Source organism: Lytechinus pictus, chromosome 3 (genome assembly GCF_037042905.1).
Source record: "Lytechinus pictus isolate F3 Inbred chromosome 3, Lp3.0, whole genome shotgun sequence".
NCBI classification, from domain to species: Eukaryota; Metazoa; Echinodermata; class Echinoidea; order Temnopleuroida; family Toxopneustidae; genus Lytechinus; species Lytechinus pictus.
Genome location: NC_087247.1, coordinates 70200355 through 70226828, shown reverse-complemented (window position 1 = coordinate 70226828; position 26474 = coordinate 70200355). Strand labels below are relative to the sequence as shown.

The 26474-nt window shown below is 34.1% G+C and overlaps 1 protein-coding gene and 1 long non-coding RNA gene across 2 annotated transcripts in view; one reads left to right on the top strand and one right to left on the bottom strand.

The window, feature by feature from the left end:
• Nucleotides 1-26474, top strand: part of LOC129256755 (dedicator of cytokinesis protein 3-like) — an 87940-nt gene that overhangs the window by 25770 nt on the left and 35696 nt on the right. The window contains exons 15-38 of the mRNA XM_064096070.1: nt 7317-7400; nt 7751-7851; nt 8230-8361; nt 9024-9132; nt 9528-9723; nt 10080-10207; nt 10478-10576; nt 14150-14343; nt 15602-15662; nt 16059-16218; nt 16516-16661; nt 17053-17141; nt 17721-17880; nt 18938-19180; nt 19377-19466; nt 19976-20077; nt 20507-20648; nt 21144-21307; nt 21786-21872; nt 22604-22780; nt 23399-23482; nt 23876-23992; nt 24642-24772; nt 25209-25266. Coding sequence (XP_063952140.1) covers nt 7317-7400; nt 7751-7851; nt 8230-8361; nt 9024-9132; nt 9528-9723; nt 10080-10207; nt 10478-10576; nt 14150-14343; nt 15602-15662; nt 16059-16218; nt 16516-16661; nt 17053-17141; nt 17721-17880; nt 18938-19180; nt 19377-19466; nt 19976-20077; nt 20507-20648; nt 21144-21307; nt 21786-21872; nt 22604-22780; nt 23399-23482; nt 23876-23992; nt 24642-24772; nt 25209-25266 — 3054 coding nt within the window. The remainder of the gene's footprint in view (nt 1-7316; nt 7401-7750; nt 7852-8229; nt 8362-9023; nt 9133-9527; nt 9724-10079; nt 10208-10477; nt 10577-14149; nt 14344-15601; nt 15663-16058; nt 16219-16515; nt 16662-17052; nt 17142-17720; nt 17881-18937; nt 19181-19376; nt 19467-19975; nt 20078-20506; nt 20649-21143; nt 21308-21785; nt 21873-22603; nt 22781-23398; nt 23483-23875; nt 23993-24641; nt 24773-25208; nt 25267-26474) is intronic.
• LOC135153671 (uncharacterized) lies at nt 526-4755 on the bottom strand. Its single transcript, XR_010293167.1, has 4 exons — nt 4675-4755; nt 2829-2995; nt 1940-2052; nt 526-993 (listed from the first exon to the last, which is right to left on the bottom strand). It is a non-coding gene; the product is annotated as an uncharacterized LOC135153671 (long non-coding RNA).

Here is a 26474-nt window from a genome sequence, read left to right as displayed (position 1 = left end):
CCGACAATTTTGCCATCACCGACTAAATTCCATTTCATGAAAATTTGTCGGTGATTTTCTCCGACAAATTATTGGAAACCACCGACTAATTTTGTCGGTGGCCTTCACCTACCGACAAAACTTATTTTCACCGACTAATCAGCCTTTTGAGGGCCTTTGCAGCTAAAATCGATCAATTTCAGTTGATTTTGAATATAAAATTTTGATAAATTGCTTATTTTTCATTTCATTGAGAAAATTCAAAGAAAATGTATTTATTTTTAGTCAATGACAAATAAAAAGTAGACATTTCAAGAATAATATTTTCATCTTTAAAACTATATTATATCAATCAATACATAGGAAACATCTTCAAATGTACACATTTTTTCAAACATAATTTTCTTTACCCCAAATAAATCATTGTGCATTTTTTAATCAATAATGTCTGATAATGTCTGAAAAATGCGACCTCATTGACTTTTGTACAAGTTTTTTCAATGTTCATTAGTGTTGTTGGTGTTGCTGCTGCTGTTGTCATCGTGATTGCTGGAATTGCTGTTTGTTTTTGCTGCTCTTGGTGTTGTGGGTGTGGTTGTTGCATCTCCTGGTGCAATTAGTTATTTTTGCTACTGATGTTGCTCAAGGTGTTGCCTGTGTGGTTGCTGTTGTCATCGCTGCTACTGCTGCTGTTTACGAGTGTGGCTGTTGCATCTCCTGATGCATCTATTGATGTTGGCGCTTGTGTTGTTGCTTGTATGATTGCTTGTTAGAATCCTTGCTGTTGGCTTTGTTTCTACTGTCGTTGTTGCTACTGCTGTTGATGTTTACCACTGTGGTTGTTGCATCTCTTGATGAAGTTATTTATGTTGCGCCCGATGTTCCCTGCATGGTTGTTGGAGCTCCTGCTGCTGTTGATGTTGTCGGTGTGGTTGTTGCATCTCTTACTGCAGTTGTAGTTTCAGCTGCTGATGCTGTTGTTGCTCCTGCTGCTGTCCATGTTCATTGAAGTAACTGAAATGGATTTAATTTATAGAGCATGTGATATTTTATTAATAAAGATATCAATTTCCATCATTATTGATATCAGTCATTTATTCTTAATTTAATTATCATTGTTAAAACTAACATTTTTTTATTTCTAATGTTTGAAATAAGAACTTTAAGTTCTAAATGGTTAAAATATTGTCACCAAAGCCTTATTAAACAATGAAAACGAAAAAGTTAATAACAAAGAAATGCATAAGAAAATGATTAAAATTTCCTCTTTTTTTATACACAATTGATTTTAATGACTTGGGTTTTTCTCATTGGTTTACCAAAGAAAGGGAGTCAAAATCCAAAATTATCACATTTGGTCTTTATTTCTTGAGCCAAATGCTGATTTCATGCAAGAGTCATGTTATCATATTAAATAAAAAAAAAACAACATCAGGAACAGCAGCATGATTTCTGAAGCGAGTGCACAATCAACAGGCAAGATCCTGAGGCACCCCCCCCCCTACCAAGATCATTTGAATTAATGAGGTTTCATGACTGCTTTTGTAGGCATTACATTTATACAGGCCTACAAGAGATATAATTTTTTTTTTTTTTTTTTTTTTTTTTTTTGGGGGGGGGGGTAATCTTCCAGTGTTACTCCCATACAAAGCAGATGGTGATGAGGTGGGGGGGGGGTCTAATAGGAATGCAGAACAATGGAACATTCATTTACTACTTTGGCAATAGAAAGCAAGTCACACCATCTAGCATTGATTGATATTGGTTGTTTTACAACTGTCCAATAAATATCACCATTAATCAATTAAGCATCTAAGCACTTATAGATGTCATTGTTTTCAAATATTTGAGTAGACCAAATAAAGAAGAGAGCAGTACCAGTAATTTAATATTTTTTTAAATGTGACTTTACTTTCTTCGCCAAAGTGAGGCAGTCATAATTAAGTGTGTTTTAACTTACAAGTGACATCACATTTCCTGCCTTCTTGTCTGGCTCTCCTAAACCTTCAACCATTTATACTTGTGTAACTTTGTATCTCATGTCTGTCTGAAAAGTTTGGTTGAAGCCTCCACCTGAAGGAAAAATAGTATTGAAATAACTCATTAAAATATTTGCCATAATCTGGTATTTCTTCTCACATGTATATGTACATGTCTAAAAACAGGAAATAAAACATCTTTTGATTACCAGGTTTCATATAGAAGGGGGTTAATAAAGGGTTCAAGTTTTTATTATGTTAATAAAAAATACAAACAATAGTAAATGACATATGCTCTGGCTGAGAAACTTAAAAAGTGAAATTATTCCTCACAATGTAGCTTGTATGTACATACACATGAGCAAGTAGTGCTAAATAGATTGAGGGGTGAGAGCAGGGGCTCCGGAAACCGGGGGGGGGGGGGGGGGGGGGTGCATGTTAGCTGCAGGGTCAGCGGAACGGTTTTTACAGTGAGCGGGCTGACCATGCAAAAAATCGTAACCAGATGGTCATTTCATATTTTTCAGCCCCCGCACTGTTTTCCAAAACCATGTACAAAAATGTAAAATTGACCATCTGCTTATGATTTTTTGCATTGGTCAGCCCCTCCCCCCCCACTTTCGGCTCAGCCCCCTCACTTTCAAAACCGTTCTGCTGACCCTGCAGCTAACATGCAAAATATATTGAATCTATTATGTCTTTCATGCTTATGTAATGTTTGCATTTCAAACTGACTTTAAATAGAAAATCTGGTCACAGTCCGATTTCATTGTCATTGATGTGGGTTTTTATGATTTTACATTCTGCAACCAAAACAATATCCTTCATTATTTTTTAATCATTATCGCATTTTACTAGTCTACATGTTACCTGTGGTTGCATTTCAATCTCAGTATTTCTTCACCCATTGCCAAATCTTCTGTCACATGTTCATCAGATTGGCCGCTGGCACATTCCTTGCTGTAGTAGACCAGTCAGAGCCTTGCTTTCTAGTTCCAGATCCGTCTTCTTCTGCATACTGTTCAAATGTCCATAGTCTGAAATTAAAATATTAATAATATCACATTGTTATACATGTAGCAAAGAAAATATGTAGATTTACAGTGATCATTGAAAAATACTGCACTTTCAATGAATATTGTTGACATTTCATAAAGGGGAATGATCAAATATACCAATCATTTTTCTTCTTTTATTATCCTGAAATTTATAGAATTTACCAACAATCGGTCAACAATTTATCCTTGTTAATTCATATAATTTTCACTTGATTATAAACAAGACGGTAATTAACACATTAACCATACAAAATAGTAAAACAGCTTTTTCAATAATTTGTTTTTTAATTCAAAAATAAAAAGAAAAGTTTTTTTCTAACTCAATAGCGCGTGGATACCTTGCCGGTTAAAAGCCACGATCAAATTAATAAAAAATATGAATAGGCTCCTAATTCATAACTGCAGCAAATTGCATCCCCATCAAACTGTCAACTATTTCTGGACTGTGACCTTTGTTCAATGGAACTTTAATATGAGATTCAAGGCAGAAAAATACTTGGGATTGATGAGATCCATTCCATATTCTCCTATATTTTTTTCTAATGAAGAGACCTTTAACCTTTACATGCTATTTAAGGTTAGGTATGACTAGACTCTAACTTTATGTGGTATGACAGTATTTTTCAAAAAATAGATTAAGAGACATTATCAACAATAATTTAATTTATTTACCCCAATAACACCGATGCTATTGCAGATTCATGCTAAATAGTAATTTGTCTAAAAAATTGACTTAGAAAAATAAAAGCAAAACAAACTTCATAATCGCACACAAATGAAGAGCATTATTTCGTCTCCCCCAAATTGGACGATCAATCTTTTTTTTTTAAAGGGAGCTATGCAACGGCTCATTTCACTTGGGTGCGCAAAGTCAAAGATAATTTAAGATAGATCTAGGCCTATAAGCTATACCAGTACGGCCACGGGCCGGGTGCACTATTTAAAACTTAGATCTAATAATTTTTTTATATCTAGATTTTAATTTTTATTGGGTTTGAACGCACCTCTGCCACAATCGCATCACCCCCCCCCCCCCCCCCCGAATCCTCGCCAGCTGTCGAGAGCCTTCACTTCATTCGACTTGTGACTTGCTAAGGCTAAGCCTACATTAATAGTTGAGAACATCCACTTTACAAATTTACCACTCACACTATTACCATGTGATTTAGCTCCTGTTCAATTCCAATATCTGTAACACAGAATTAGGATGGCCCCATTGGATATGTGTACATTTACAATTGCACACGCTGGTTTGCCTGGTGATCAAGGATATCTCCGACCACACCGAGCAACAAAATTATTACAAAACCAAAGGAAATGAAAAAATATGATTTGCAACATAGAATGACATAAAGTTAGAACAATATAAAGAATTCTCTTTGCAAAATTTATAAAATTGCAGCCATGTGCAGATCATAAAAACGTGACAGCCGTGAGCCGTGTCGTTAGTTTGGTCTTTGGACCCGAGATAGTTCTACAGACACAGAAACACGGGTATGGGACTAGACTGGATTTTGTACTGTCAAGTTCACCGATCGTATCGACAGGGGTCCTGCCAGAAGATCCTCTTTTCTTGTAATTCATTTGATAATCACGCACAACGAATAATTCAATCACCTACATACAATATGAACGACATTTTGAAGGGTTTTACTTACGGTAAAATCCTCATTCACCTCTACGAGGACCTTCGCTTCTTCTCATTTCTTCGTTTCATTTCGAATCGTCGCGGCGAAAACTTCAACTAATTTTACATCTTTTTCACGACTTTGGGAGTGGGCGTGGCCTAATTAGTCAGCGAACCTCGTTCAAGACGATTTGTAAAATAAAAATTCACTGACAATAGTCAGAGAAGCTCCGAGAGTTTGATGAAACGAATTATTGTCAGCGCTGACTAAATTGTCAGCGCTGACAATTTTAGTCAGCGCTGACAGTTGTCGGACAAAAATATTGATGAAACACCCCCCAGGTCTCAAAAATGCAATGTAGCCATAGTGAACTATGTATTCTCATCATCTAATGATTCCATCTACAAAAGTGGTACTACTTAGTTCTAAATATGATATGATAACAAATTTGCTTTGGTAAACTTGATTGTTATCACACCATCAATAAATGGGAAATCAGTAATTGAATTCCTCTGGACATTTCTATATCTCTGAGTCTAAAGTGGGCTGATTATCCTCTGATATGATATATATTTAGGTGGTCTGTCATGAATATGACAGATCACCTTTTATATTCATCAGAATTTTCTTTATTTTCATTGCCAAATTTTGTCCCCACTTTATCTCAAAATTGGGCATGTCAATTTTCTTGATATTCATGTCATGTATGGACATCGTTATGGACATGGGAAACAAAACTTTTCAAGGTTATCAAATCATGATGACGTCATCTAGGCGCCATTTTGTAAAATTAAATGATTGATCATATCATCGCAACTAATCATAAAAAATCATCCATATTTGCATCATATCAAGTTCAGGTGACAGGTCATGAGGACATGTCATCACAGGTCATGCATAGGTCACGACGCGCACGTACGCGCGCATCAAAATTTTAAAATTCCCCAAATGGACCGTGGTCAAGTTTGGGTACGTTTCAGGTTATTTTGAGCATTTCAACAATTTGCGTGCGCACAGGTATGCGTGCGCGTTCTTGCACCTACCATTGGTATGCATCTTCGAGTCATCATTTATTTTATGTCTGTCCATTGTCCATTATCTTCTGATTAATTTGATACCTCACTCAGCCTCTTACGACCAATTATACGGGAATGCGCGTCCATTCAAATTTGCATTACTCGCGCGTGCAAACTCGCAAAATAAGTCATGAGTGGGCAAAAATGTGCCTATATAAAATTCACTGTAGCTCTTCAGGGAGTCCGTTGACCCCCAATTTTTCCTCACTCTTGGATATAGTCAATATCTCATCTAGAGATTTCTTGATTACGTCAAAATTACGTTAGAAGTGAAAATTACACAATTTCGCAATTACGTCAACGTATTTATCCATATTTGACCGTATCTTCGTTATTAGTGTTCAGTTTTCTCCCAAATTTTGATATGATGTGGTGAAGATTTTTCTACAAATAAACCACAGCATCAATGTGTTATGACTTGTTTAATTTTTTGCAAATTTTTTCTTGGCCTAATTTTTGAGAAATTTTTAATTAATTAATTATATGGTCTTGCTGATAATTTCAAGGCCACTTGCTTTGCATTTTTTTATGTAGGACATTTTTTGGAATTTTGCCGGAACTTTTCTAGGGGTCATTTTAACATTATAAAATATCATTTATGTATTTTTTTGTAAACGCTGCAATATTGAAACGCTCTTGGATTGCAAAATTTCATTTCGGACATTTTGCGGAAATTTCCCGGATTTTTTTTATTCAGTCATTTTTAAACATTGTGCAAATTAGTTAATTACACATTTTTTTCAGAAATTTTAAAGGAAAACCGCCTGTATTTGAATCTATTACATGACTTTTTTCATTTAAAATCATCAAAAAATGTTGTTCAAGTAAATGTGAAAGTCATACACAATTAATGGATCGTGAAAATTCTTGACGGAAAATTTTGGAAATTTGCACACTTTTACAAAAATCTTTCTGCATAATTTTTTATCAAAAACATCACCGATGAGTTTTGAAGTGAATGCTGTGGTATTGTAGCATTTTGAAACTTTACATAAAAAATTATTGAAATTTAGCATAAATTTTGAATAAAAATATTTAAGATATTTTTTTTCAAAAAGTATTACCTATGAATTTTCAAGTCAAATTCGGTGAAATTAATACCCATTGACATTGTGAAATTTCTCGCTTGAAACTTAATTGAAATCTAGAAAAAAAAAATTGCGGACAGTACAAAGAATTTCTAAAAAGATGTTGCATAAAAAACATCAATAATGAACAACTGTCCAGTAAAAATTAGCTGCTGTGAAAATTAAGGCGCCTTTCATTGAGCAATTTTGGAAAGCAAATTTCAGTAAAATCGTCTGAAATTTTTGAGAAGTTTTCATGGCGTTTCACGTGCCTCAAACTTTATTTCGTATTTACCGTCTTGCATTATCACCATCATCATTATAATCATCACGATTGTCATCACCACATTGATAATCACTTTAGTCATGGTCAAAATCTATTCCCATGATGTCTTTGATCAAGATGATCAAATAGATCATATGTAAATGAATCATTTTATACATGAGCCGACACTGAATGGAAAATCATGACAGACCACCTAATTCGTCCTCGTGACGAATTAAAATCTAGTTTGTTTTGTAATTGTAGGTACTTCAAGATATCCTCGATGCACTGTTCTCCATTTTAGATGAGAGGAGTGAAGAATATGGACGCCAGATATTTGAATGCCTAGTAAGTTAAAACAAAAATCATGTCTTTGAATTATTCTATCAAGATCTTAAAAAATTTCATTATTAACTTCAAATGAGTGTTGATGAAACTGAAATTGCAAACAGAGACCTATTCTAAGTAGAGCTTATTTGTGCTATGATTATCAAAAATATATTTTGATTCTAATTTTGATTTTGGAAATATTGTTTTGCTACCCTGTTGGTTGTATTGTCTACTAATGATAATTATGATGATGTCTACTGATAATAATTATGATGATGTTGGTGTTCTTAAAATGATTCGACCAATGGTACCAGAACATCTGGATGTATTTGATATTGCTTGATTTTATTTTGATTTTATGTTTGTAGGTTCATATCATCAGTGTACTTGGTGAGCAACGTTTCAAGTCTTTCACTACTGTCCTGGATACTTACATTGAGAATCACTTCGTTAGCACATTAGCCCATCAGTGAGTATCCTTGTTCAGTGAACTGGGGAACATTTCATATAATTTTCAGTCATTGTATATCATAAGCTACTGAAATCCTTGCATCTGATTGGCTCTTGCAAGTTTTGTTTCATGAAACACCCCCTTGATCTACTACTGTCCATGCTGATATTCCAGTCTTCATGGCTGTCCCTTTATTATTTCATGCGTAGTTATGTAACACATAATAAAAGTCATTATTTAAAGTAATTAGCTGAATTTTTGTTATATTTTACATATATCCTCAGTAATGTGACTTAAAGAATGGAGAGTGCTGATGAGATGCTTTTAAAAACAATGAGTGTTCTTTTCAATATAAATGCTGCAATAAAGTTGTTGTTTGAAATATTTTACTTGCAGGTTCTTGGTACATTATCTAATGATGTACATTGACAAGGCATTGCAACAGAAGGATCATCACATCACAAACATGCTGGAAGGACTTCAATATCTCTTCAAGTTCATCTTTAGGTCTCATATCCTCTACAAAATGTAAGTATAAAAGATATCAGGCAGTGATAAAATAGATACCCCAAAATTTGTCTTTGTTTTAATATAGTGGGAGTGCATTTTGCCATAATATGGCATTTCCATTTAGATGTCGTTTGACAATGAGAATTTTTAATCTACAAAAACTGGATTTGAACTTAAGCTCATGGTTACAAGAAATATTATTATTAAAGGATAGACATGATTGAGAATCTAATAAACCATCTGAGAAAGAGTCAACACCATTCTTAAATTATTGCATTACCCGCAGACAACTCTATGAAACACAGTGCATCAATAGTGCCTCAAATGGTGGTATATGTTTGTTCAATATACTATTGATCACTGGAGACTTAGTAGACAAAGCAAAAGTTAATTCACTTTGCTCAAGAGTTGAGAAAGAAATATATTTATTCTTAAATAATGTATCAAAACTAAGGTAAAATTGATATTTTTGTAAAGAGGAAGGGCATTCAGACTGAATGAAATTCTGGCATGGACTAATTGAACAAAGCAAATATGGATGCCTTTATTGATACATCAAAAGAGTGTTCTTCTCAAGAGTTGTCGGCCAGAATAGAAGCTTTCCATAGACTCTTTACCCAGTGAGAACCTGCTCCTTCATCAAAAAATGTTTTCAATATTCATATATGGTTTCATTGCAGGGCTACAGGTGATGTCCATGATGGTGATATGCAGGATTCTATCAGGAATCTATTCCAATCAATCAATTGTCTAATGCAGAGAGATGATGACAGACTAGAAAAACATCAGGTTAGTTTCTGTTTTAACACTGAGCTCTTCATAGATACCAATCCTCATACAGTAACTAGCTGGAATACTCAGAGAGGAGTGAATGTTTGTGACAGGCAATACAGATTGAATGTAATGACAGGGGTAATAACAATCTGTGAGTGCTTAGCTTCTCTGTCTCAGGCGCCTTCTTGAATAACAAGATTATTAGTATTATGGTTTATACGGGGGGGGGGGGGGGGGGGGGGGTGAGCGTTTGTAAGGAAGCTTGGGCAAAAAAACATTGGTTAATCATTGCGGAGAGGGTACTGTCATGTAAAGAGAAATACAGATAGAATAAATCAGCATAGATGAGTTTGAAATCAATGAACTTGATCAAATGCAAAGGCTTGTAATGATATGTTTGTTTTCTCCAGCTTGTTGTGCTACGGAAGTTCAGTACCATTTGTAATGAGCTGATGGCTATGTCAATGTACACTGCACCTGAAGTGAGTCAGTTTACTGCAGACCTATTGGTGTGTATACCACATACATTGAAGAGAATGAATGTTCTACAGAGCAAGTTAGAATGCATCAAAGAAGCTGTTAATAGCACACTCTTCCAGGAATCAAGTAAGTTATTCTTATGTGTTCTGGTGAAGAGAGAAAGAGATCACAGGGCAGCAATGATGAGGGAAAGTAACAATTCTCTTTAAGAGTATTTTGTATGCCTGCTCAAATGCATAATCTGTCCAGTGAAAGTATTTGAATTTATACAGGTATCTAGGAATTTTAATGTGGCATAATGTTTTATCTTATTTTTTATTTGTTCATTTGCATTATGTATATAATTTAATATTATTTATTGATATTATGTATATAATTTAATATTATTTATTAATATATTAATTAATTGATAGACAGTCGTAAGATGCTCTTTGTATATGTATGGAAAGGTAAATTGAATGACATGTTTTATGTGGTTTCAGTGGCAAGGAGAGTACTGCTTCATCCATGTCTCACTCAGCTTCAACACCACATTCAGACTGGAGATCTACCAGATTTGTGTATCTCTATTGTAGAAGATGTCTTGATATCTCTCCATACGCTTTCACAGGTAAACCTACATACTGAGTCATTCAGATCAGACTGAAAATAATCCTTGATTTGTCACAGCAATGCAAAACATGTTTCCTTAGTGTTATTATCGCAGTATTATGCAATATTCTTTAGGAATAATATCTTCAATATGTAATGTAATGACGTCAGTATGCAATTGTTCTTTTCAATTTATTTTGTTCTTGAGTCAGGTATTATTACATTTATGAAACTTGATAATTCATAAAAAAATTATGTCAATATGTGATATGATCTTTGATATTAACAGACAGAGAAAGTAGAAGAGGAGATTAGTCTAGTAATACAGCACCTCTTCAGAGAGATTCTTGGTATGGTGCCAACATCAGAGAATATGACTGATTTACATGTGAGTATCATCTCCCATTGCCGTTTGTGTTTGTTAAGTTTCTTTCACTGCTTTTCAATTTTTTGCCTGTATAGTATAAAATTAATTAATCCTTTTGAAAAGTATATACATTTCTTTATGAAATCTCTCTGATATTGTTTCTAAAAATTTGTATTGCAGTTGCATCTATAATATACTGAATGCTTCTATATTTAATTCTTTTTTTGTAATTGTTTATTTATTTATTTTTATTTATTTCAAAGCAGTTCAAAAGGAAAGTGAGTATTCATCAGATTCAATGTCAAATGTCTATTTTGGCTTTGCAGTGCATCAAGAATATTCATCTGATAAATTCATTGTGAAATTTAATTATTTGCTAAAAAATGTACATATATCTGATCTTTGTCATCAAAGCATTGTTTATGTAGGCCTCCAAGGAAGAATCAAAATATTAATTTTAACATTGCAAACTCTTGTTATGATTTGATTTTCCTAGTCTTCTTAATATTTGTAAAACACTCTTATGAAAAATGCTGTTGCTATCATCCATATTTCTATATTAGAAAGGTTTGGAGGTTTGCTTGTGTAATTTTTCCCCCTACAAATTGATTTTTTTTAGCATAAAAATTTTGTTTTCTTGTTTTTTTTTTACATTGCAATTGCATTTTCATTTTTGTGCATTTATTGCGTAATAATAAATTTATAATAATAATGTTTTTTTTTTTTTTTTTAATTTTAAGATAATGCCCATATTAGTGCTGAAGCTGTGTATGTTTGATTGTTTATTTGTTTATTTATTTTAAGTATACTTTTAGAAGGATGGCTCCATATATATGGTATATTGTTCTCCTTGGATTTGTCTTGAATTATTGGTTAATATTCTTTTTCTATCATCACAAGTAAAATAAAGGTATGAATATTATCAACTGTTACTTGAAGACAAAAGCTAGTAAAAAATAAAACAAATTTCAAGGTGATCACAGCTCATTATTCACCTAAGAATTAAACAGAAAGTCATTGTATCAACATACTAAACATCTCATGCAATTTGTCACAGAAATATTTCAAGAGTATTACTACATAGTAAGCCCCTGTCACATCATTCCGTGACTGTTTTTGCTATCTATAGCTTGCCTGCGTGGGCACAAGCAAGTCTGATTTTCTCGCAGAAAAGTTTTGAACATACTTGCACAGAACAATGTGACAGACCCATAGAGGCCTTAAGATTGCTGCACCTTTGCTGGAATTATGATTTGTGAAAGTGTGAAAGTATGTGCAATAGTCATCAAAGAACAAAAAAAATAAAAAATCAGCAATTTCAAGCAGATAAACTAATCTAATCTAATTTTGTTAAGTAACATTATTTCATTTTTCATTTTATTTCACTTATTTCAAATTATCATTAAAACATAAAACATACAGTTCATGAGTGGTGACGTAGAATAGGGTGCCAGATGCTGTTGATGTGGAGGCCAGGGTCTTGAGGTACAGTGTTGTGTTGATGTATCTCAATGGCTTCCCTAACCCTTCTGGTATTCCAGTGACGGATGTTGGTGATTAAGTGGCTCTTGTCCCAGTCTATGCGGTAATTTTCTTGCTGTGCGTGTTTGACGATGGCGGATCGGTCCCAATCGCTGCGTCGGTGGTGGGTCTTGTGTTCCTTGTTCTAGTGTCGAAGTCTCGGCCGGTTTCTCCGATGTAGACAACACAACACTGTACCTCAAGACCCTGGCCTTCACATCAACAGCATCTGGCACCCTATTCTACGTCACCACTCAGCTTCCAACCAGTCCACAAGCAACCCGCCGTCCGTCATCACTCTACCAAGCCCACCTACCCAGCACAACAGTCCAATTGTACCACCAACCCAACCAGCGACTTCGCCAACCCACACACCACCGCCACCTACACCTCGCTATAACCTCCGCCGACGACCCAACACCACATCCGTACACCAGGCCACCCACTCACTCCCGCCAAAGCTTCCCCGACGAATCCGCCGACCAACACGCACAGAGCGCCACCACTGATGTATCTACTACGCCGCCGACACACACACACGCCGCCGCAACTCACCCCGCCGTCTACACCACGTCCGCATACCAACGCCAACTCGTTTCCCGCCCAACCGCCGACCCACGCACAGAGCGCCACCTACGACATCAGCCCGCCGTGACCGCCGGCCCAGCGCTTTCCCCCACGTCCGCACGCAATCCACAAGTACCGCCGCACGCCGAGCGAACACTCACTCCTGAAGACAGACAGTCAACCTGCCCGAAACGTCGAGTCTCTACTGCTTCTACTCATCATCTCTACTCGCCGACTCAAGCCAGCAACTCCTCATCCAGCCTACTACTCAAGCTGTTTCTTCAACTCATTAATCTCTTCTGGTTTACAGTCCTTTTCAGGACTACTTTCAAGAAAAGAATACTCTACTCTACTCACAAATTTCCACTTTCTCGCCTATCCAATTCCTTTTCTTCTTCTTTCCACTGTTTCTATAACACTCCACATGGTGTACCGTAAACCACATCAGCGATTGTACATGCCACCATGCAAACCTTCAAACAACATAATCATAATAATTATAGAAGAGAGAGAGAGAGGGTACTGTAAACATCTCAAGATGTTGCTGGGCGATAAGGCAATTTCTTCATATTTTCCAGATTTATGGGTGTCATTAAGGCATTTTTATAACTGTTTTTTAAATATACATGAGATGGGCATCTATTTATTTCCTTAGGTATAACATAATTCTAGCATATTTCACAGATTTTTTAAAAGATTCATAGTTTAACAGAGGCATATATAAATCTTTAGATTTTTTCATTGAATATGAATGGACATTTTCAGTCAACTGCTGCTCAAACATATGAATAAACAATGCTATTTGTAAATTGTAAATATAATAAAATTGAGAATTATGAATTTGTAGAATAATGATCCAGAAGGTGTTCTGGGATGGGAGTTGTTAATTGCTCATAATTCCCATTTTCTGCCAAACAAAGATGCTATTTATATGTGTTTAAGCACAATTACCCCATGTCATTGTACAGTAAGATAAATGTGGTAAAATATGAATATATCTTTTGAAAATCAAAAGCATTAACCCTTTTTTTATATTTTTTCTTTCTCTCTTTTATATTTTATTTATATGACTCTTCAAACCATACTCATGTATGTTACAAAATCATCTTCATGCATAAAATGAGAGAGATCATTATACAAATTTAATTTTAGTAGCAGTCAACCCAGTGCATCAGTTGGTGACCAGGGAAGAGAGCAAATTCAGCCACTGTAACTTGATGATACCTCTGCCCAAATAACCAATGCACTGGGAATACTGGTACTCTCTCTTCTTTCAGTCACACTCACCTTTTCTCTCCAAAGTGTACTCCCCCCTCTCTCTCTCTCTCTTTCTTGCTCTTTCCTGTCTGATCATGCAGACTACAATGTTTTGAACTACACACGGACCTTTTGCAATGTGACTGTATTATCAGGCTTTGCGTACACATGTTAAAAATGACAAATACAGAATTTGCTGATAGTTTAGATATTCAACATCTTTATTGTCAATACTTTTTTTTAAATCAGACCCGATGCATTACCTGTCTTATGGAGATGTTACGTCTGATGAAGGAGCAACACTATGTTCAGCTAACAGATTGCTTCCCAAGCTCACGATATAAACAGGATTTCCTCAATGGTATTCTAATGCTCTTTGCTGAGTGTGTAACAAAAGATATCTACTCCAAGGACTGGGCAGCAATGAGGATGGTTGTAAACAGGTACATTTCACTTTGAATTATGACTTTTCTCTGTTCTAGCAATAATTCAATTCAATAATGGCTTTTATTAAAAATAACAATGCAGAGGAGCCCAATGGCTGAGTTTGTTTTAACATATTACAATGCAGATGTACATAAATACATTCTATACATTTCCTGACAATGAAGCCATTATACATTTACTATAGCTGAGGATAAAAGTGCAAGAATGAATAAGAATAGGAAGAAAATGAAAGTAACTTGAGAGTCCATTTGCCATCATTATTAGATGAAATAAGATGATGTAGTATTATAGCTTTGTGGCCCTGTGGATTAGTCTCTGGGCTTTGAAGCAGAGGATTTGGGGTTCAAATTCTTACCATAATGTGAGCAAAAACATTGATCAAATTTTGCTGCAGTCAACCCAGGTTAGGTAAATGGGTGACTAGCAGGAATCAATTCTATGAAATGCTTGTGTGCTGTAAAAGGCTTGCTTCGCTGAAGCTTTGGCAATAATTTTCAAAGTCCCTATGGAAGCACATTGGATGAAAATGTGATATGCGCTATACAAAAACTAAATATTTTCTTATTATTGAAAACTTTTCGATTCACTTCAATTAGTGAATTCATTAAAACATTACTTATCTTTTTTTATTGATTTAGGTATAGATTTGAAACAAATATTGTTTGCAGTTATAAACCCCATTGCAAGAGCTGTATACAAGGTCCAATACACAGAAAATAGATAAAGGTTTTTGAAGTAGCCATTTTCTCTTTCAGATAGTAAATCTAAGATTGTTTTGCAAATTAAAACTGTTTTGCCCTGAATTATCAAAATTTAAGATATATTCATTATAATTTCAACTAAGTATTCAGATAGGTTAAAGAGTGCTCTTATTTTGCCATCCTAATTTAAAGATGCAGAAGCTTCCTTCTATATAAAGTATTACTTGTTTTGCTAGTATGATTATATTCAACATGTAACACTTTCATTACATATACCACAAGTTTTTAAGAGGTTTATTCTTACCAGCAACCCACCCCTCCCCCCAAAAAAAAATCCCTAGGGACTGAGGGTAATTCAACCCCTGAAATGTCCAAAATAGTCCTCCATATTAGAAAACATCTCCAATATGATATAACACTTGCCAACTTATAGCTATAAGTTTCACAGTAATAGGGTTCTCTGTTGGCAGTTAGCCATGGGTTATGTTACTTGGAAATATCTTCTGATAATTTCTTATTGTAGCATCTAATGTTATATCATTGATTTTGACAGGGTCATTCTTTCAGCAATCAAGAGGTTCTGTTCAGATCTCAATCAAGATGACATGATAAGGGTAAGTAGATGATCTTTGAAGGTTTTAATGGTGTCGGAGAGGGTTATGGGTCACCATGTTGTTAAACCTGAAATGGTCTGTTGGGGTGGTGGAGTGATGGAGATGAAAATGAAAGACGAGAAAGAGAAAAATGACATTAAGAACTATCTTTTGTGATATAAGGTAAACCAGATTAGATTGATGACAGTTACGATGATGACAGACAGTCAAGCTGCCCAGAATGGCCAGCTATGCCAGGCTACTTGCTGCAGTTCATCCACATATCACTGCCAGAACTTTTCAATTCGTCTCAATTCATCTATTCATCTTCGACATACCTCTGCCAGTATTTGTAGAGCATTTTATAATGATTGTCCTTTTGTCCAATAATACTTTTACTTATTCTTATTTGTATAGATGAGATCTCAGTACTTTGAGTTAGCAGTGTACTTCATTATTCAACCAGTGCTGCAGTTAGAAAGCTTCACATCAGCTAAAGAAGAAAGACTCAAAAAGAAGTTTGGTGATATGAGAATTGCAATGACTAATGAGTTGATTGAGAAGTGGAACAGTCTAGGTAAATCAATTATTCGAGATAATTTTTTTATATGTGTAGTGATAGGGGTTTATATTTGTATGTACATGTGGATTGGGTGATTGTCTTGAAAAGGGAATTACCTTTGGTGAAATTTGATAAAAATACCTTTAATATCACTTATCAATAAATTTTACATTAATTATAATATCAAAGACTTATACATGTACATGTATAAAAAATCTTGAGAAAATTTTCTGCAGCATATAAGATTGATTTGATATCAGTAATTGTATTACAACCTTGTTACATTTCAATGAAAAAATCCATTTGATTTAGGCCCCGACAAGAGTCAGTTCAGTCATTTGACGAGGAATTTCTTAGAGGTAACAATGATACCTCATGATGACATACGTAAAGCTAGTCTACCACTCATCTTTGACATCATGTGCTCAGAGATGCAGGAGAAGCCTTCTTTCATCAAGGTTAGTACTATATGTCCGAAATATTCTATATCTATATCTTAGTAATAGCTAACCCTTTTTAGTGTTGTTAATGAAATTTATCTTTTTTATGATAATTACATACAGTTCCTACGATGCTTATGAGATATATAAGATATAGCTGTTGATACATATTTGGATGAGCAATAAACTTTGTCCAGCTTGAACAAAACTCAGGCCTATTGAATATAGTGTTAAAATCATTTTTTGTCAGATGAAACGTCTGCATTACTGTAATATTTCAGTTTAGTATTAAAAGAAAGGTAACATATTTCAGATTGATTTATTTTCCTTTCAAATATCTTAGAATGTAAAGATGTTTGAAATAATGTGTGAAAATGTTTTGTTTTTTATTTGATTGGAATGACTTCAGCTGGAGGATGATCTGATTGACAAGTTAGATCACATGGTTTGTGATCAGAACAAAGGTGATGAACAATACACAGTGCTCTTCAACAACACGTAAGCTATTATATTCTATACAATATGGAGACAAATGCCCTTAGAATCCGGAATCCATTTACCTGATATATGTTTTTTATATATTATTTGTTCACTTCTGTTGTTGAATAGTGACAATATAACATATCATATAATTAGTTTGTTTGCAGTGGATAAAACATTACTTAATTTACTGCAGTAACAATGTATCATTTGAATGGTATCGGCCTTCATATATTAGCAAAACTGATGTGCTCAGTAAAATGGTGAAATTGAGATCACTCTTTGATTAAGTTGGTCAAATTTTTTTTTGTTCTGACAGAGAATGAAAACCCATTGCTTGAATTGACCCAGCCTTGTGAAATGTATATTTTCAGTATTTAATGTTGCCCATCATATAAAGTTGAAAGACCATTCTCAATTCAGGTCCATGTTACAAGAGTCCCATTGATATACATGTATTTGTTTAAAAAAAATTGAATTACGTCACTTCCATTCTTTTGGAGATGTTTATCTTGATATTTTGAAAAATTTATCACACAAACTTATGATCAATTAGATAGATATAATGGCTTAGTTCAATTTAATGTATTATCACAGCTTGAGAGAAAAGATAGCTACACAGTCTTGGAGGACAGAAGGAGAAGAATTTGTTGAGAAAGTTACTCGCTTACTAGAGAGACTGATTGACTATAGGAATGTTTGTAACAAATCGGTAGAGAACCGCTACCTCAAACTCAGCTGTATTTATCAACTCATGGTGAGTAGTCTCTCTGATAACTTTTTGAATATAGGGTCTACAGTATTTGTTTTATAAAATTCTAAGGAAAACCAGAAGAAAAAAAGTAATCTAAATTTTTTTGTGTTAAAAGTTTGTCATTTTATACCTCAAAAGAAATCAATGTCTGTTTGATTTTCTGTTTTTTGATCTCCTGAAGCATCATAAAAAAAAGTAAAATAAAAGTTTGTTGAACATTGATTTGATTGGATATGGCACTGTACAATGATTGTAATAATTAATGGTATTTCTTGTGACAGATTTGAATATGAATGAACTATTTAATGCCACTTAGCATTGTTTCCCATGCTTTTGGAGGTTTCTTTGAAGATAATTAGTTAGATCAATACTGGTGCAAAGGATAGAATTTCAGAACATTGTATTTCAATGATATTTCATAATCCTAGGAGGTATTTCATAAAGTTGTTCTTAAGTTAGGCATGGTAGATCACCCTCTCATGGATGCTATGTCAGATTTTCAATCATGTTCATTCCCATCAATTAAACTTATGTAGATAACATTTAAATGTGAACAACTATCTAGATTTTAATATTAAAAAAGAATGATCTGGGTTATGGGAAATGCACTCCCATTTAAAACGGAAGAAATTTGAGGTATCTCATTTTGCAGACGAAAGGGTCACCATCCACATGTCAAGTCATGCATAACTACTGTATGAACCGCTTAAGATAATGGTGATGATGGGTTCTTTGTCTTGCTCAAAAATAGGAAATGAAACAATATATATATATAATATAGGGTATTTATATTGCGCACATATCCACCTTGTTAGGTGCTCAAGGCGCTCCTATATTACCCGGCTAAGCTAGGCGTTCATAGCGCACACAGCTTTTTAAGAAATTACTTCCTACCGGTACCCATTTACCTCACCTGGGTTGAGTGCAGCACATTGTGGATCAGTTTCTTGCTGAAGGAAATTACGCCATGGCTGGGATTCGAACCCACGACCCTCTGTTTCTAGTGTGATGATGACAATGATGCTTGATGATACAATCCTTTCCTAATATTTTTTATCAGAACTTCTACAAGGATGATGAGAGAAGGAAGGACATCTACATGAGGTACATCTATCATCTTCATGATCTTCATCTACACGCAGGAGATTACACTGAAGCTGCTCATACTCTTCTTATGTTAGCAAAGACACTTGACTGGACAGACAACTTACTGCCCTCAGACAAGAGACATGAACAGCAAACTGAAGCTGAACGGAAGACTAAGCTCTATGGTGAAATTATCGAACTGGTGAAGAAAGGACAGGTGAGAAATTAACCTTTCAAATAAGAGATACATGATAAAACGAAGATGATGATTATGATGATGATGATGATGATGATGTTGATGGTGTTGGTGGTTATAATGTAATGATGGATATGACGATTAATGATATTGATGTTGTTGAAAATTGTGATGAATTCATTATATTAGACTTTAATTAATTCCATTCTTCTTTCAGGTTTGGGAGTATGGTATCCCTCTGTGTAAGGAGTTGGCTATTCAGTATGAGACCAAGCAGTTTGACTACAAAAATCTCAGTGTGCAACTGGTAAGCCTTAATACTCCCCAAATATTAAGAGAATAAGATATTGAAGTTAATCTTTGCCCCTTTTCACACTTAGAAACTGTCAAATTTACTTTCAGATAAGCAAGTGCCGTAATAGTTATTGAAGCAGGGGCATGAACATGACTGTAATGCTCTTTATTATTTTCCCTTTTTGTAAGTCATTACGTGGTTGCTGAAAAGAAGATGTTATCAGATTGTCTGCCAGTTCTCTTTTTGTTCATATGATAGCTAAAGAACAAGTATATAAATGTAATCCCTGTAGTTTAGTTGACACATTGTATATTCCAGCTCAATTAGTTATTTTGAAATGCTGCATGATCAAAAAAATCATTGAAGGAAAGGTTAAATAATGAACATAGAATTGACCAGAAAATATGCCTTTTCTGATTATTCTGTAAAACTTAGATTTATTTCATATCTTCAGAAATTATGTATTATGTAGTTATCATGTTCACTAGTTTCTGATTTGTGAATCACCTTTCTTTATGTAGGTGACCCAAGCTCAGTTCTTTGAGAACATCAGAAACCAACCAAGGCAGCCACCAACCTTCTTTAGGATCAAATTCTTTGGTACATTCCCTATTCTCAGAAAAGTAAGTATTTACCAAATAATCAAACATGGTTAAAGCATTCCATTACATATATAGTCTATCAAGTTCTTTTGATTCACATACATTATAAACTATGACAGTTTGATAAACTGAATATTGAACACCTTATTAAATGAATATAAACCATATCGTAGTATTTTAACTTTTCTTCATTTGTTCATTGTGTTTAAGAAATCTTATTTGATATAGAAAAAAATATTTTTGTTGGAGTTACATGTATTGTAGGATATGATTAATAGTGTAACTTATATAACGCTCTCTACCAGATGGTACAAAACAGCTACTAGTATTATGCTGGCTTTAGCTTACGCTGCTGCTTCATCAGCACCGCTCATTGTTTATATTGAGTAGATATTTGATTTATTGTATGAATAAGACTTCATTTGTAAACTTTTGTTTAATCTTTGATAGCATCGTGAGTATATCTACAGAGGTCAACCATTTGATCAACCTCAGATTGTTATACAGCGATTCCAGGCAGACTTTCCGCAGGCCAGGGCATGGACAAGCAAACAACCGCCAACAGAAGAAGATCTTATAGCATATGATCAATGTATCCTTTTCATTGGTTTCCTGCTGAAATGTTCGTAGTGCTAGCTTTGTCAATAGCAAGTAGGCCATCCTTTGGGATAATATCATAATGAATGTTTAAGTTAAGTGGTTTGAATATATTCCCCTCCTTGATTTAATTAAGATTTACCCTTAAGATGCAACTAAGAATGCAGAATAAAGGTAAAAGCCCGTTATTTTGGAGATTGTCAGCTGCCTCGATTTAAACTATCCCATAATAGAGACTTTGTCAGTAATGATAATGATGATGTTTTATTTTATCAAAGATAGTCCTGAATTTACCAAATACTTTTGGTCCTGTATGCTATTATTTCCCGTCCAATATAAAATGGAAGAGGAGTTGAGTTTATTATGTGTTGATATATTGAATGATCATTGTGAGGATGCCAAAGGTGACTATGATGATCTTTCATACTATCAAAGATGTATTACACTCTTGTAAAGTACGTTAGATTAACCTTAACCTACCATGATACAGACATTGAAGTGAGATTAGTGACTTGTGTTCCTCCTCAACATCCTCACCTAGAGGGTAATGTACCTCCAAACATCCGTCACTTTGCAGAGAGTTATGATGTCAGTGTCTTCAGCTTTGACCGCCCTTTCCATAGAGGGGAGAGGGATAAGACTCAGGATTTCAAGGTACATATGGCAATTAGATTAGCTATTTTATTAAAAAAGTTTTCCGGTCACGATGATTTTGTTATTTCTCCTTCCTTCACCTCATTTTAAGTCCTTTATTCAAGGAGCTGACTGGTTTTAGCATCTTGTTTCTGTTCACTTTTGAGTGTTCATCCATGATCTGTTAGAGTTGGGATGGGTGTCATTGTTACTGTATTCATGAATACTTTCATGATGTTATTACTGGAGAATAAAACCTCCAGTTTTCTGTGCTTAACTTCCATGATCCAAGTTGAAATAGAGGTCACAAAGTCAAGGGAGACTCTAACCCTTCCACAGTCACATGTTTTACATTTATGTAGAATGGATATGCAGTGTATATTGCATTATGTTTAATGACATAGCATTTTTTATGAAAATGATTATCATAATCTTATCCAAATTATAAGAATTATATATAGAAGTGAGACGGCCTGGTCATGGTTTTGTTGATTTGTAGACACTATGGATAGAGAGAACATTCATGACAACGAGATCATCATTACCAGGTTTGCTGAGCTGGTCTGAGATTGTAAAGACTGAGGTGGTAAGAAATAGCAAATAACAAAAGAAATACTGACAGATGTCACAAATATTTTTTTTTCTGAATAATGATTTATGAATGAAAATTTTGTTCTTTTATGGTGCTCTCGGTCACTAAATAATGATTCAAATGGAATAATTTCAGATTTTACTACTATTTGTAGTAATTTAAAAACCTTGATTTTAATAATGTTGTTTCAATGCAATCTTATGCATTACTTTGTTCTTCGGTCCTTTTATTTTTTTCAATGTTATTTTCACTAAATTTGTTTGTGACATTATTACGACCACTAAATGTCAGACAGTGTTATTAACAATGACAATTGTGAATTTCATAGTGTGATAGTCAATATCATGTGTAGCTTTAGTACTACATGTAGATACCTGGGCATTGCATATTTGTTAAACAATGTTTGGGACTCAAAAGAAAGAAAAATGAAATGTTGCAGCAAAAGCAGTTTACATTACAAATTCATTAAAAAAATATGTTGGGGTGCTATTAGGGATAGGTATTGATAATTTTCTTTTGATTATTGAATTTATTCAGCACTTTTATTTCTCTGATGGCCTATACATGTAAACCCAATGATAAAAAGAAGAAGTCATGATGTTTGCATTTCTACCTTGCCCATGATGATACAGATGAAATTAGATGATTTGCTAGAGATGACTGAATGATATATACAGAAGCAAGTATCTTGTTTATTGAGTATTGTTGATGATTTGTCTTTGTAGGAGGAGATCCGACCCATTGCCAATGCTATCAATGTGATGACAGAGAAGAATACATCAATGCAAGTGCAGATCCAAGGACATCGTGCTCATAGAAACTCTAATATTAACCCTCTTAGTATGGTCCTTCAAGGAACCATTGATGCAGCTGTACAGGGTGGCATTAAAGTCTACCAAGATGTAAGTCCTAATGAAGGGACTAGATCATTATTAAGTGATTAATTTTTACTGTGAATATGACCTAGTCATTAAGTGAGCACCCAGCTCAACTACCATGTTTAGCCATAAATATTAGATGATAATGATTTATTTACATACAGGATCCACATCATCATTTTACAAAGCAAATTGTATTTTGTCAAGGTATTATTATGATTACACTTATAACTTTTGAAATAGTCAACATCTTTAGCCTAACTGATGCCTAACTAATTCTAACTGATGTCAAATCTTGTGTATATATCAGTGATGATATTCCATGTGGTTCTTTTCTGATTTTAAGATAATTTATATGCTTGTTTGCCAATGTTTAACTGTCAGTTCTAATTTCATATTTTGCCGAATTTTAGGAAATGGAATTTGAGTTTTTTTTATTCTGTGTTCTTGCATCTCCTACGATCAAAGAATGTAAATATTTGCAGATGTTAATTGAACTTTGAGGAATATGAATGAAGTCAGGATAAATCAATAACAATCTATATTAATTACTATATGTATTTTCTTTGTGGGTAAAATCAGGGTTGATCTTGGCCGAAGGTATACTAAAATGATTTTTTAAAACCCTGATTGCACTTTCAGGTGTTTTTGACTGCTGAGTATGAGGAGAACAACCCAACAGATAAAGATGCTATCATTAAGCTAAGGGAACTCATGGTCAACCAGGTAGTATTTTCAGATGTCATCAATTTTCTTATCTTATTTTTTTAAAATACAAACCAGCTTTGATGCATGCAATTGATGTTACATGTATATATGAGAGAAACTTTATTAATGAAAAAAATGAAGACCTTATTAGAAAATGAAAAAATGGGATTGATAAAATGAATGCATTTGATTCATATTATTAAAAAAAAAATTGGTGGTCAGCATTTAAATACAATTTCAGCTTCAGTCCGTTTACTGGGAAATCATTGTTATGTGGAGTGATGGTTTTAATTTGCTGGATGTATAAAGATGAAATTATTTATTCAAGATATAGAATGTAAATGAACATAAACTCCATGACTAGTAAATACTGAACAATTAAAAATTGGATATTATATTGATTGTGTACAGTTGAAGATCTTGGATGATGGAGTATTGCTACATAAGGAATTATGTTCAGAAGAACTAATGGACTTTCATCTTAACCTGGAGAGAAAACTTGCCAAGCTGATGAAGGAATTTGGACTGGTAAGTTTTATTTGCAAGTCATCTTACATCATCATATGGAAGCAAAGATGTATAAAAAAAGAGAATGATATAGGAATCAGTATAGGTATGCATAATGATATAGGAATCAGTATAGGTATGCAGAATGATATAGGAATCAGTATAGGTATGCAGAATGATATAGGAATCAGTATAGGTATGCAGAATGATATAGGAATCAGTATAGGTATGCATAATGATATAAGAATCATTATAGGTATGCAGAATGATATAGGAATCAGTATCGGTATGCAGAATGATATAGGCATCAGTATAGGTATGCAGAATGATATAGGAATCAGTATAGGTATGCAGAATGATATAGGCATCAGTATAGGTATGCAGAATGATATAGGAATCAGTATAGGTATGCAGAATGATATAGGAATCAGTATAGGTATGCAGAATGATATAGGCATCAGTATAGGTATGCAGAATGATATAGGAATCAGTATAGGTATGCAGAATGATATAGGAATCAGTATAGGTATGCAGAATGATATAGGAATCAGTATAGGTATGCACGCACCCTGATTTATTCTTTCTACCCCCAGGATGTTTATTTTCTTCTGCAACAAATGTTATTTTCCCAAATTCACTTTAATTGCCTTAATTTTTTGTTTCTTTGTAGGGACAACCTAAAGTGTATTCCAAAGCAAGACCTCCCTCAAGACCCGTGCAGCAACCTCTTCAACCAGTTGCTAACATCACATCAGGAACCAAAACGTATAAGAGAACTACATCAGATACAAACTTCCATCCGTAAGTACAATAAATTATTAATGTGATATGAAATTAATATTACATCATAATGAGTTCATCTAATTATTAAAATGGATACTAATCTTAAAGAAATAAAGTAACTCTTTTTATAGCAGTATTTTTAATTCTATTGACGAATATTACCAGAGCCCAGTATTGTAAAATTTAGCAAATGACATTGGGGATGATTGATTTCTTTTGATCATACACAATACTCATTGCAATCAATTACAGAAATCAGCCCCACACTCAATTTCTAAGCTTTGCAGTTTAGGACCTGGATTTGTGGGAACTTTATTAAGATATAAACTAACACTTGCAATTAAGGCTTTCAAAGTAATGAATTATTGAGTGGAATATATACACAGACTTTACAATTGTCATGAGTTAAGAAATGGACTGGTTTGATATTTTAGTTGTGTCCTTCTATTTTCAGACCAAGAGACAGACATGCCAGCAAGTTCTACTGCCAAACACCAGTGGAACCAATACCGGTAATGTATTATTAATATCAAAGGTCTCATCGTCATGCTGTTTAGGATTTTACATTTCTTTTCTAAATAACCTCTTGTATGTGACATATTCAGTCAGTCGGCAAGCCCTCAAAAAGTAGCTTCTTTTATCCAAGTGATATTCATGACTTAAGGGTTTTTGCATTGTTAATGAGCTTGGTGCGGACGAAAACACCTATTTTTATTCGGCCATTGCTGCTCTAAATATTGACAAAATTTCATGTTTTTGGTATCTTTATAAAGAAGAATTATCATTCTTTCAGGTCTGGATTTTTAAAAAGAGTTTGTAACAGGTGAAACTTTTGATCTAAAACATGAAACAAAATAATTATTTTCATACAACAAAACTTGTTGTTTTTACACTTAATTTTTGGTTGGGCCCAAATAATTTTTAAATCATGATAAAGCTGAAGATGTAAGCTTTAATATGATATAATTTTTATAAGAAGAGGTATCTTAGATGGGTCAGCAGCCAGCTTTTCATAGGCCAGGTACATTTAGCAGTTTAAAAACAAGAATACTGAGCTCTGATTGGTCATAGAGACCACACACCCACGCAAATTCCAATGTTCCCACACTGGGCCTCTGCAAGGTCACACTCACCATGTGCTAATCTCTTCAAATTACCTGCGCCTGTTGTTTTGACAACACTATTCAACCAATCAGAACTCTGGATTTTATGCTACTCAGAAATTTCAGAAATCTTGCATTTTGGTGAAAAAAGCTGGCTGCTGCCCATCTAAAAGGTGCCACATATCAAGAGTGACATTGTAAGAAAGTATAGAGTTTGAGCTTTCTGATGATATAAATAATGTTTGTGCCTAAAACACAAAATTTTGCACAATTTGCAAGAGAAAAAAGGGGAAGAAAATTCAATTTGAGGCATCTTTTCAAGCCTAAATTTCACTTATTTATCAAAATATTTTATTCAAAAGAAATGATCAGTATAAAAGAGTAACATTTACTCTTTCATATGGTACAAAAATAATCAATTTTACTCAAGGAGAAAGTGGTTAAATTCTTTGAGAAACAAAGTCACAATTCACGAGATTTTGCAGGGACATGAATTCAGCCACAAGAGGACTTGGATAAATCTTGCTCATTAACACAGGGGCTTGCAGACTGACTCTATTGGTTTGAAATTTCCATAAAAATTGCAGTAGCTTTATCAAGTTTATTGTAATAACTGT